This window comes from Hyperoodon ampullatus, assembly GCF_949752795.1.
Source record: "Hyperoodon ampullatus genome assembly, chromosome: 16".
Classification (NCBI taxonomy): Eukaryota; Metazoa; Chordata; class Mammalia; order Artiodactyla; family Ziphiidae; genus Hyperoodon; species Hyperoodon ampullatus.
The window spans coordinates 30713129-30726672 of NC_136929.1; the positions used below are offsets into that span (position 1 = coordinate 30713129).

The following is a 13544-nucleotide window of genomic DNA, read 5'->3' on the forward strand; positions in this document are numbered from 1 at the left end:
AGGAAGAGTCATTGACTTGACTGATCAATTGATTGGGTTAAAACTGGAATAAAATGAAAGACCACTTCATCTTACAGGCCAAGCCCATGGAACATGTACATTCTGGTACATTTCATTTAAGGCTTTATGAGTGAGTGAACTCTTTTTTCTGTTCAGATGTATGGAAACACATACAAAGGAGACCTGGCTGGATACTGCCTGTGTAGACATTGGCACAGAATGGGTGCTGCTAAGAACTCCAAGGCGTGTCCCCTCTTGAGTGTAATTCCAAATGAAAAAAAAAAAAAAAGAAAAGTCAACTGTGCCTAATAAGCTGGCTTAACTGAATGCCAAAGAAAATTTGCCTCATGAAATGGAAATTCTGAAGCAAGTTACATAATACTGAGAGAGAATAAATAGGAGGACTTTTAAGATCTCTCCAAATGGGGCAAATGGTGTATTGTAATCAGAACTCTCCAATCCAGCAATATTTAACTCTATTTGGTGAGATCCAAATGGTGTTGGGGATTTGGAAGCTTTTAGAAATCACATAAATATTTACTTGGTATTTGTTTAATTTTTAAGGAGTGACATATCTTAGATCAGTTTTTAAAAAGTTACTTGGGTATTGGGTAACATGGAGCCACCCAAAAGTATTCATGTTAGTTGCTCTGCACATTTGTATCACCTATAAAGAGGGAAAACAGCATTTCTTTAACAATCTCTTAGTTGCTAAGAATAATAGAGCCAACTGCTCCAGCCGGAACATTTGTGACTTCTCTTTATTTTTTATTTTTTTTTTGCCGTACGTGGGCCTGTCACTGTTGTGGCCTCTCCCGTTGCGGAGCACAGGCTCCGGACGCGCAGGCTCAGCGGCCATGGCTCACGGGCCCAGCCGCTCCGCGGCATGTGGGATCTTCCCGGACCAGGGCACGAACCCACGTCCCCTCCATTGGCAGGTGGACTCTCAACCACTGCGCCAACAGGGCAGCCCTGTGACTTCTCTTTCTTATATTAAATTTCCTTCTAAAGCAGTTTCTGCCATTTTCTCCCCAGCCTTCTCTCCCTGTTGCATGCCTTTCTTTTTCTCCCCTCCTTCCCTTATCTTTATACAGATTTTCATATCTTGTGCCCAGGATCTGTCATAGTGTCATAGCTGGAGTTTCTGCCTCTGTTTCTTCATTTCTCCATTTTGCCCTTCACATGGCTGCTAAAGAGGAAGCAAAAACCAAAACTGTTCATCAGCTATTATTTTTATTGTGTCACTCCACTAATCAAGAGCTTCCAAAATTGCAGAATTAAGGTTTTCTTTTTCTTTCCTCCAGTGGAGGAATGTTACCAACATGTGGAGCTTTTTTCTCATTTTTTAAAATTGAAGTATAGTTGATGTACAATATTATATAAGTTACAGGTGTAGAATATAGTGACGCACAATTTTTAAAGGTTACAATCCATTTATAGTTATAACATATTGGCTATTTTCCCTGCGTTCTACAACATATCCTTGTAGCTTATTGTATACATAATAGTTTGTACCTCTTACTCCCCTGCTCCTACGTTGCCTCTCCCTGCTTCCCTCTCCCCACTGGTAACCACTAGTTTGTTCTCTTTATCTGCAAGTCTGCTTCTTTTTTCTTATCTTCACTAGGTTGTTGTATCATTTAGATTCCACATGTAAGTGATATCATACAGTCTTTCTCTGTGTGATTTATTTCACTTAGCATAATAGCCTCCAAGTCCATCCATGTTGTTACAAATGACAAAATTCCATTCTTTATGGCTGAGTAGTATTCTATTGTATATGTATACCACATCTTCTTTATCCATTCATCTGTTGTTGGACACTTAGGTTGCTTCCACATCTTAGCAATTGTAAATAATGCTGCTATGAACATTGGGGTTCATGTATCTTTTTGAATTAGTGTTTTTCTTTTTTTTTAGCTATATATCCAAGAGTGGAATTACTGGGTCATATGGTAGTTCTATTTTTAGTTTTTTGGGGAACCTCCATGCTGTTTTCCACAGTGGCTGCACCAATTTACATTCCCACCAACAGTGTACGAGGGTTCCCTTTTCTCCACCTCCTTGCCAACATTTGTTATTTGTGTTCTTTTTGATGATAGTCATTCTGACAGGTGTGAGGTGATATTTCATTGTGGTTTTTTTTTTTTTTTTTTTTGCGGTACGCAGCCCTCTCACAGTTGTGGCCTCTCCCGCTGTGGAGCACAGGCTCCGGACGCGCAGGCTCAGCGGCCATGGCTCACGGGCCCAGCCGCTCCGTGGCATGTGGGATCCTCCCGGACCGGGGCACGAACCCGTGTCCCCTGCATCGGCAGGCGGACTCTCAACCACTGCGCCACCAGGGAAGCCCCTCATTGTGGTTTTGATTTGCATTTCCCTGGTGATTAGCGATGTTGAGCATCTTTTCATGTGCCTGTTGGCCATCTTCATGTCCTCTTAGGAAAAATGTCTGTTCAGATCTTCTGCCCATTTTTTAATTGGGTTATTTTTTGATGTTGAGTTGTATGAGCTGTTTATATATTTTGGATATTAACCCCTTATTGGTTCTAATTATTTGTTTTTTGTGTGTGTGCTTTTCTTGCAGGATCAATGTGACTCTGGAAACAAATGGATGAATGAATATCCATATGAAGAGGAAAACAATAAAGGTTGGTTAGTCAAACTGTATAATTGCAGTGGCAGTCCTATTTTGAACATTAATTTTGGGCAGTTATTCTCATTAGAGCACTTCTTTGTCTAACTGTGAGACAGAGGTCAATGGTTAGAGACATTCATCTATTTATAAAGTGTAATTTTTGTTTTTAAACCCTTAAATATAAAAAAAATTATAAAGAGGCAACACTTCTTTGTGCAGGTCTAGCTGTCATCAGTTTCCGGAACTGAAGCTGATTTAAGAATTAACTTTCAGATGATAATTAAAAAATGGAAAACCACTTGATACAACTGATCACTGGGACCAAAAAAAAAGAGCCAGATTTTGTTTAAAATATATCAGTTCCTACCACAAGCATAATCCTAATCCTAGTGCTCTATGGCATATGATTGCTGTCAATGCTGTTCTCTTTGCACCTGCAGTCTTGGCTTTCATCAACGGCATAGGATGATTATGAAAGGCTTTTAACTTTGGTTTTTCACAGACAAATACTGGTGTAAATTAGAGGGTAAAAAAATCCTGGGAATTTCAGCAGTAATGAAGTGCTGGCTATCACTTTGTAGTATTTATTTAAACTTTTTGTGTACTTCATACTGGTCATAATATAAACATCATAAATTAATACTAAGTTAAACCATTTCTGTTTCATAAAGTCTAGTACAGAGGCATGTGCCTCATAACTCTTTATGTAGCTGCACAGCACATACAGTTTCATATTTTCCTTCCCTCATTGCTCCTGCTACCTTCAAATAAATGTACATCATGTCTTTTTCTGCCAGCCCACCTTCACAGATACTTACAAATGATTTTCCAGATTATATCTTTCACTTGAAATTGCCTTCTTCCAATCAGCATCCATTCATGATAAAAAGTCTTAACAAGTTAGGCCTAGAAGGAACATATCTCAACATAATAAAGGCCATATGTGACAAGCCCATAGCTAATATACTCAATGGTGGAAGTACGAAAGCTTTTCCTCTAAGCTCGAGAACAAGACGAGTGTCCACTCTCACCACTTCTATTCAACATAGTACTGGAAGTCCTAGCTAGAGCAATCATGTAAGAAAAAGAAAAGTTATCAGAATTGCAGAGGAAGATGTAAAATTGTCTTTATTTGCAGATGGCATGATTTTATATATAGAAAATTTTAAAGACTCAACCAAAAAAACTGATAGATATGATTAATGAATTCAGTAAAGTTGCAAGATACAAAATCAACATAACAAAAATCAGTAGCGTTTCTATATGCTAACAACAAAGTTTCTGAAAAAGGAATAAATTGATTCAATTTACAATAGCATTAAACACAGTAAAATACTTAGGAATAAATTTAAGGAGATGAAAAGGAATAAATTTTAGGAGATCTCTATGCTGAAAACTATAGGTCATTAATGAAAGAAATTGAAGAAAACACAAATAAATAGAGAGGTACCTCATGTTCATGGATTGGAAGAATTAATATTGTTAAAATGTTAATATGACTGAAAGCCATCTATAGATTCAGTGCAATCCATATCAAGATTCCAATTATGTATTTTACAGAAGTAGGAAAAAACATTTCTAAAATTTATATGGAACCACAAACGACCTTGAATAGCCAAAGAAATCCTGAGAAACAAAAAATGGGAGATGTCGCATCACACTTTCTGATTTCAAGCTATACTATAAAGTTACAGTCATCAAAACAGTATGGTACTGGTAGAAAAAAAAACCAACAAATAGACCAATGGAACAGAATCGAGAGCCCAGAAATAAACCCAAACATATATGGTCAACTAATATTTGACAAGGGAGCCAAGAATACTCAATGGAGAAAAGGCAGTCTCTTCAATAAATCGTACTGGGATAACTGGATATACATGTATGAAAGAATGAAATTGGACCCATATCTTACACCACTTACAAAACTTAAGTCAACATAGATTAAAGACTTAAATGTAAGACCTGATACCATGAAACTACTACAAGAAAGTACAGGAACAAAGCTCTTGACATAGGTCTTGGTAATGATGTTTTGGATATGACACCTAAAGTATAAGCAACAAAATAAAAAATAAACAAGTGGGACTACATCAAGCTAAAAAGTTTCTTCACAGCAAAGAACACCATCAACAAAATGAAAAGACAACCTACAGAATGGGAAAAAAATATTTGCAAACTGTGTATCTGATAAGGGGTTAATATCCCCAAATAGAAGGTGCCCGTACTACTCAATAGCAGAACCCCCCAAATAACTGAATAAAATAATGGTCCTAAGTCTGAATAGACAAGGCCAGGAACATAAAAAGATGCTCAGTATCACTAGTCATCAGAGAAATGACATATCACCTCATGCTTGTTAGAATGGCCACAATTAAAAAGATAAGAGATAATGCTGACATGGATGTGGAGAAAAGGGAATCCTTGTGCACTGGTTGGTGGGATTGTAAATAGGTGCAGCCACTATGGAAAACATTATGGAAGATCCTCAAAAAATTAAAAACAGAACTACCATATGATCCAGCAGTTCCACTTCTGGGAGTATATCCAAAGGTAATGAAAACACTAACTTGAAGAGATACCTGTACCCCCATGATCATTGCAGCATTATTTATAGTAGCCAAGACATGGAAACAACCTGTCTGTCAACAGATGAAAAGATAAATAAGATGTGGTATATATACACAGTGGAGTATTATTCAGTCATAAAAAATGAGGAACTCCTACCATTTGTGACAACGTGGATGGACCTTGAAGGCATTATACTAAGTGAAATAAAGACAAAGGCAAATACTGTATGATTTTACATGTATGTGGCATCTTAAAAAAAAAAAGCCTTCCTTTTTTCCTTGATAAAATTTATCCTTTGTAGTATTTGTTTCTGGAAAGTTTTTAGCCCTCTAGAGGGAGTTTTGGTTCAGAGATGATATAAGGTAGATTTCTGGGTAATGTTCTTTTTTATGATCTCAGTATTACCTATATGGGTGCATTTACTTTGTGAGAATTAATTGTACTGTGTACTTATTTGTATATGGATTAATGGTGTGCTAGTAAACTGGCTCTAGGGCATGGGGTGGGGAGGCCTGATCTGTAATGTTTGTCACTTCCCATGGTGTAAATATTCCCACTATGGCTGGTTTCAATGGTTTAACAAAGAGCTTGCAAGATTCCTTAAAATTTCACAATTGGCTCTCATGAGCTGGAGATGAGCTAGCTCCAGCAAACCATTGATAATTTCATGTATAATGTAACGCTAAACAATTTTCTATACTCCTTAAGACAAAGAGGGCAAATGTAGTAAATTCAAATTTTCCCGACTCATCGCTGCGTAAACATGGAAACCTTCATTCATTATCATGCAGAAAGTACTTATCCCTTGTCTTATGTATGATGTTGATCTTATATTTATGTTTTTCTTCATTTGTAATTAAATTTTTATGTTTGAATGGATCAGTGTCAGCTTTGTAAGTTTATACATTTTGACAGTGTCATTGCTCTGTAACTAATTTTATGACAACTGAAGATTATCGCAAAGAGAATCTTTGTGTTAATACTTACCCTGAGGGTATACTGAAAATATTATCTTGATTAAGTGTAATATATTATGTGTGATTCATTCTAAATGATCATGCCTCATAGCTCATAATTCATGAGTTCAGAAGTCTTTATAGAGGAAGGAGCAGTGAGTATTTCACTTAATGCGTTTGTCCCAATGAATTATGTTTTTCTTCTTGCTGTTCCTTATATTTCTCAATCTGTGTTTTCAGTTATAGATGCCTTAGAACAAAGAGTACATTGATCCTTGTTTTTAAACCTGCTTGAATCAGGTGTTGTTAGTTTTAATAAGGTCTGATTCAGAGAGAAAATTGTAGTTTGGAAATTTATCTTTTCTATATTTCATGTATATTCCCAAGGTCAGTTTTAAGATGACATTTTTAAAATGTCAGCAGTGGATGCAACATTGCCACTGTCTACATAATTGAAAAGGGGTTTGAATATGGCTCTTAAAACTATTTTGTACATTTCCAGTTTGCCAGCGGTGATAAAATCTTGCCAAGAGCCACAGAATATCATGCTATGCCTTCCTGCTTCTGTTCTAATATTTAAACAGCCTAAATAGCATTTGTAAAATTTCTTTTGTGACCATATCAATAGTCTTATTTTCAGGTGCTATCTTCATCTCCTCTTTCAACCAGTCAGTCAATCAATTAATCAATAATATATAAATACAATATATAAATATATTTATATCCAAATATATGTGTGTGTATGTATTCACATTAAGTTCTTTACTCAGTTTTTAAGTTCTTTCTTTTACTCCATTTCATTGCACTTGAATTTGTCACTTTACCATTTGCCATTAAATAACATTAAATAAATTCTAAAAAGATTCCAGTTATCCATTATTTTCTATTCACATATATCGGCCTAAAACCTTGTCTGTGTGCTCTTTACCATATTTTAGCAGTTGCTCTCATCGTGAATGTTTGTGGACCTGACTCCACAAACCTGGCTTTGCTCCATTGTTTTCCAGCCATTTCAGTATGTTTCCCAAGTGCTCTCAACAGCTGGTTTAGAGCAGGTGTCCAAAACATATGCATGCATATACATTAGTCCAGCTTATCAGAGTTCATGTTCAAACTTTTGCTCTGTGACTACCTCTGATGAACAGCTGCTTAAACCATTCAGCGTTAACAGTGGGTAAGTTTTCCTTTTTTGGATTTGGAAAGCAAGAGGACAATAGCAGGCCTTTCTGGGAAAGCTTTAATTCCCTACAGAGAAAAAGCTTGCTTCATAGCAATGGGCATATATAGGGTGGTTACTTTAAATTTCTTTTCCATGAAGTTTCAAGGCTCTTTCTTCACACAAGGTAGAAAGACTGTAATAGCAACAATCCAGCCTTTCCTCCATTTTGAGGTAAGTAGGCATAGTTGTTGAGAAAGCCCCAGTTGATGTAAGTGAAATATATTGTCAGCGCTAGGCCACTGTACATTTATGTAGAGTAGCTGCCTGGGCAGTAAACATGGAATCACAAAAAGTCAAGTCTTCGCTCTGCAATTCTCTGCCTGTATGATCTTGAACAAGTGACTTCTTTCTGAATTTTAATTTTCTCAAGTGCCAAGTGGAACTAATAACACCTGTCCTACCTATTTCAAGAGTTGTTATGGGGTGAAAGAAAACATGACATATTTATGAAAGTAATTCAGAGCTGTAGAGTTCTAAAAGTATGGGTCATGCTTGCTACTATTATTTATACAGCATAAGACAGAGATTCATGACTTTGTTGTATGACGTCACATCACAAAGTCAAGTATTTTCAGAATTGGAAGTGCCCACAAAGGTCACTGATTCTAATCTGTGCTTGGTACATGGCTGTCTTTCCATAAGAGTTGGTTGGTTACTTTAGCGCTATGTCTTGAGTACTCCTTGGAATTTCCTACTGCATGTGGCAGTTCATCCTGTTTCCAGGCATATCTAGTTATATTAAAAGTTATTCCTTTTATTGAGCCTAATCAGTAGATTTGATAATGATCCAAACTAGTAGGTGTATAGCATATTTATTAAAATATAGTCCTGCATGAGGTCATTCTTCGGTCAAGTCCCATCACCCTTGGGTGTCTGATTTCTTAGACCTGGGATACAAGAACAAAATGATATACAGGGATTTGAGAAAGATTATGCAGTTATTGAAGTAGAATAATGGCTTTATTCTTTGAAAAGATGATGTATTGCTCATTTTAAAACATTAATGCATGCAAAGTCCCATCACCTCCCTGTATCACGCCTATTAGCATTTGGTGAGCATTATTTGCAGCATCTCTGTGTACGTATATACAAGTAAAGAGGGATGGTTTTACAAAAATAGGATCATATTTATACTTTGTATTTCTAATATAGTTATTTTTGTTTGCTTCTGATGTAATGGAAGAAATAGAAGCTAGTTTAAACCAAAGGAATTTATTATTTTCAAGTTAACGTCCTTTCACCAAAGTGATGTTATCATTTGAGAGTTAAGAGAAAAAGAAAATAAAAAACTTTGAGTTCTGATAATTCTGTGGGTTTTTTTAATGACTGAATTTAACTTCAAACAACATCTTTTGACTTGTTGCTATTGAAAGATGGGTAAATTAATGACATTTCTAACTCTTTTCCCTCTTCTTGTTTTACTATCTTCTTAAAACTTAGGTTACTAACATTTATTTTCTGATTGTTCACTGTAATTATCAAAGCCAATTAGTATTCTTATTTTTCTCAGAAATATGGAAACACTACTTTACTGTCATCTGGTATTTGGTGTCACTGTGAAGGCTGAAGCAAACTGGTCTTTGCACTTGTTCTTGTCTTGCTTTTTGTTCAGATGTCCATGGACTATTTTTAGTAAGCTAGAAGTTCAGTAACTTCATCAATTTTGCTTCTTGGTTTTTATCATTCTGTATCAGTTTTTCTTGGATCCTGCCATTCAACTCTGAGAAGTAGACTCTGTTTTTATGTCTTCAGATTTAAATATTATATTTAAGGTGTCTTTTCTATTTGTTCTCTTGTTTAGTAACCCTGAAGATAGGTATAATGTTTCTCCTTGGTTTTTTGTATCTGTGGTCTTCACCTTTAACGTTTTTATTTCACTTAACTGTGCTTTCCCATTCAACATTTTTTCTTACTATCTTTTCAGTCAAATTCTTTGTTACTTTTTAGTTCCTGGAGTTAATTATCATCTCTGTAGTATTTCATAACTCTGTCTACTTACTTTCATCTGTTTCACATATCCTGTATTTTATCATTTGAGCCCTGTACTTTCCTGAATATTATTTTCTTTTAAAGCAAGACCCTTTTGTTTGAACTATTATTATTTTTGAGTCTGTGAAGTGGTGCTATTTATCCAAATTCTTCTTCTGTTTCCTTGGGTAATTCTTCCTGTGGTGTTTGTTCTTCACTGGCCTCTTGCTTACCTTTCTCTCTGGCTTTTAATATTTGCTGCTTTCATGCACAGTTCCCTTGTGGCCTCTCTCTGGTTTTTACCCATCTTTGAATGGGGCCGGTAGTTTCCAGTATGGCAGGTAGTATTGTGGACAGGGGCACCAACAGTTTTGGGCATGTGCTAGATGAGTCCAAATCTTTGTCTTGCGTTTCTTATTTCAGATACTCTAAATAAGGGTGTTACTTCCAGAGTCCTTCCTCAATTGCCCTTGTACAGCAGAGCCTCTGGAGACAAAGGCTCTGTACTTCTGGCACTTCAGTGACCCCCTGGATGATGGAGCTAGACTCTAGAAAATGCTGCATCTGTGTGTTTGCTCTCTTAGCACCACTTTCTCTGCTTTCACTGGATAGGCCTTTCATCGCTGTGATTTTCACTTTTAGGAAATTGCTCCAGGTCTGAGGAGGTATGTATCCGCTCCCCGAGGACTCTGAGATTTCACAGTCTTTGATGAGTATGTTTTGATTGGCAGTCTGAGTTTCTGACTGTTTTTACTTTCACTTAAGATGGAGTTTTTCTCTGTTTTTTTTTTTTTTTTTTTTTTTTCTAAATTGGCTTTAAAAGTTGTCAGTGAGTTTTAAAGGAAGGGTATAAAAATGCCTTAACATCACCATTTTTAATAGGTAGTATTTTAGGTACATATAAGGGACCCATGGAGACTGTTGAACTTGCTGACGTGTTTAAGAGCTTGGCTCTATGTGCAGGCCTCCTGGCTTTCAATCCCAGCTCTGCCAGGGCTTCACCTGCTTCTGTAGCTCATTGTCACACCAGTGCTATGTGGATGATGATGATGATGATGATGGTAATGTCTCGTCCATACAGTTGTCATGAAAGTTAAGTGAGTAAAATGCTGAAGCATTCACATATTGTCTGGTAGTTACTGAGTGCTCGTTGAGATGGCCATTTCATTATTTTAAGTCATGTTAATTATGTCCATTTGGCTTTAGGAAAATTTGCTGTTCAGGCCAGTAATTGTATCTATATTGTTTCCTTGGACTGAGGGTACTGCTGGAACATACCTGCATACCAGGGGGTACCGGGTCTCTGACTTAATATGTCAGCTTCCAGTTGCAGGATCTGACTAGGGACTTCTAAGTTGTTGCTCTGTATTGATAAGAAATAGATACCTCTGGCTTTCTCTTGGAGGAAATAAAATCCTTGCACTCACTGGAGATACTCTAGTGGTTGGTACACATGCTATTCATTTCCCTCACAGAATGTTGACAGCTTATTTTGTATTAGGCAGGGTTCTCCAGAGAAACAGAACTAATAGGATATATATATATGCATACACACATATATATGTGTGTGTATATATACATATATATATAATATATGTAATTTATTGTAAAAGTTGGCTCATGTGATTATGGAGACTGAGAAGTCCCATGATCTGCCATCTGTAAGCTGGAGACCTGGGAAATCCAGTGGTGTAGTTCCAGTCCAAGTCCAAAGGCCTGAGAACCAGGGGAGCCGGTGGTGTGAATCCAAGGCCAGGAGAAGTCCAGTGTCCCAGCTTTAGCAGCTAAGAAAGGACTCATCCTCCCTTTCTCCACTTTTTGTTCTATTCAGACCCTCAACAGATTTGACGATGGCCACCCACACTGGGGACGGCCATCTGCTTTCCTGAGTCCACTGATTCAAATGCCAATCTCATCTAGAAACACCCTCCCAGGCACACTCAGAAATAATGTTTAACGTGGGCACCCTGTGGCCCAGTCAAGTTGATACATTCAATTAATCATCACACCTATGCTGTAGTCTGATTGAATCTAGTAATCATATACTTAGAGTATGTTATTTGTTAGACACAGGCCTCCAAAGCCAAATTATATTTAGACCCTGTTTTCAAGGCTTCATCATCTCACGGACAGGCAAATGAGTTACTACTATTTGATATGATTAGTGCTACAATATATGTAATGAAACCTAGGGAGCTGGTGATGGCTTCACTTGTGAAGTGACCTTTGACCTGGGCCTTGAATGATGGTGTCACATTTTCTGGAAGAAATAGGAGTTAAAGTCACAATTTTTTTGTTCAAAAAAAAATTCTAAGTAAACACAAAAGTATATTTTCTTTCTCTTGGGCACAAAAGTGCCCTGCAGATTTTCCTTTTGGAGTTAAGGATAAATGTAATATTCAGTGATACCATTAAATATTTCAGCTAAAATCTGTTGAGGCTCGTTTATGTGTCCAAATGATTTTCTCTTTGCTTCCTCCTCTGTCTCTCTCCCCTTTTATGTCTCTCTCTCTCTCTGTCTCACATGCTCTGGTGTACTTTTGTATTCTCTCTCTCTCTCTCTCTCTCTCATTTTCATTCTCTGGCCCTTTGATTATAGTGGATCTTCAGCTAAGCTTTATGTCATCCTATTTAGAGTACATTACCAAAGTAGTTTATATAATGTGTTTTACTAGAAGTTTTCAGGAGTGATCATAAAAATGATATGAGCATCTTTTAAACATAACCATTTTAGTTAACCAGTTTTGATTTAATGAGAACATCAGAGTATTAAAGCAACGTAGTGATTGATGATTAAAAGCATTTGTTGAAATATAATATCTATCTGGTTAATTTTGTTATTATCAACATCTGTGCATTAAAAAAAAATAATGTAACCTCTTTCCCCTCTCTCCAGTTGATGTTAGCTGAGAATTAATCTCTTACTGTTCTCCAAAGAGACTTTTGTTTAATAAAATCATGAATAATTATTGACTCAACAATGAGTATGATTCTTTATCTTATAGTTTAGTCCTTAGTATACCTTAAGGCCTAATGGAAGTAAGACTCACAAATATTCCAATTTAAGAATCAGTTGGTTATTCATATTCAACATGCTTTTCTTCCTGGAGCTAGGGTTGGCTCAGAGGAACAGAACCATGGGAGTGGTAGAGAATATGGAATTTAGTATCAGGATTTGACCTCATCCGATTTTAGGAGCTAGTTAGGCAAGTTTGGTGTGGTTGTTGCTTCTGTATTTTGGGTGCTAGGCCTGAAGTCAGCAGGGCATGCAGTCAGGAAGAGAGGGTGACAGGAGGTGCTGGAGAGCAGGGATGAACGGAAGCCGTGAGGGTGAGCTGAGTCCACACAGACGCCTCACTGCTCACCAGCCTCCAACCTCGAGGATGCTGCGAACGGCAGGGGAAGCTGGCGCCTTCTCTGAGTCAGAAGTATCTCGTGTGAGAGTCAGAGAAGCTGATGGAGATTTTGTGGGCTCGTTCCACGCCTGAGCCAGCATGGTGTGCAAGCACAGAGTGACAGCGGGCATGGGCTGCACCTGTCCCTGAGCCCTGCGTTGATCTGAGTGTGGTGAGAACATGAGGGCTGCTGCACTTCTGCCTTCTGAGTCTCACCACGGTGTCCCTTATAACCCAGGAGCTGTGGAACCCTGCAGGGAAGACAGTGCTGGGCAATGCAGATGGAGCTCAGCTGAGCTGTGACAGTTCATACTGAGCACTGAGTCCCACGTTGCCTATTCTCCCCATTTTCCTGCTAGAGTCTTCCCTCCACCTGAGTATTGTATGTCATACCTTTTCTTTCTTTTTTTTTTTTTTTTTTTTTTTGGCGGTACGCAGGCCTCTCACTGCTGTGGCCTCTCCCGTTGCGGAGCGCAGGCTCCGGACGCGCAGGCTCAGCGGCCATGGTTCATGGGCCCAGCCGCTCCGCGGCATGTGGGATCTTCCCGGACCGGGACACGAACCCTGTCCCCTGCATCGGCAGGCAGACTCTCAACCACTGCGCCACCAGGGAAGCCCCGTCATACCTTTTCTGATCCATGCCCTCTTTCCTTGATCCTTCCATTCCTGTCTGAGGACCAGAAGCACTGCCTTTGCGACCCAGGCTTGCAGTGGAGATGATGTCCCACACAGAGAAGTCTCACCTGCTCTGGACAACCACCTGCCTGGCTTCACTGTTTTTGAGCTCTGCTCATCTCTTGAGG

At 38.1% G+C, this 13544-nt stretch overlaps 1 protein-coding gene across 3 annotated transcripts in view; it reads left to right on the top strand.

Moving 5' to 3' along the window:
• Positions 1 to 2615: 2615 nt before the first annotated feature.
• KLF12 (KLF transcription factor 12) overlaps positions 2616 to 13544 on the top strand; it is a gene marked incomplete at both ends in the record, with an annotated part of 307076 nt that continues 296147 nt past the window's right edge. For all 3 annotated transcript variants that reach the window (XM_079721703.1, XM_079721704.1, XM_079721705.1), the window contains one exon: positions 2616 to 2648. In XM_079721703.1, the coding sequence (XP_079577829.1) occupies positions 2616 to 2648 (33 nt within the window). The remainder of the gene's footprint in view (positions 2649 to 13544) is intronic.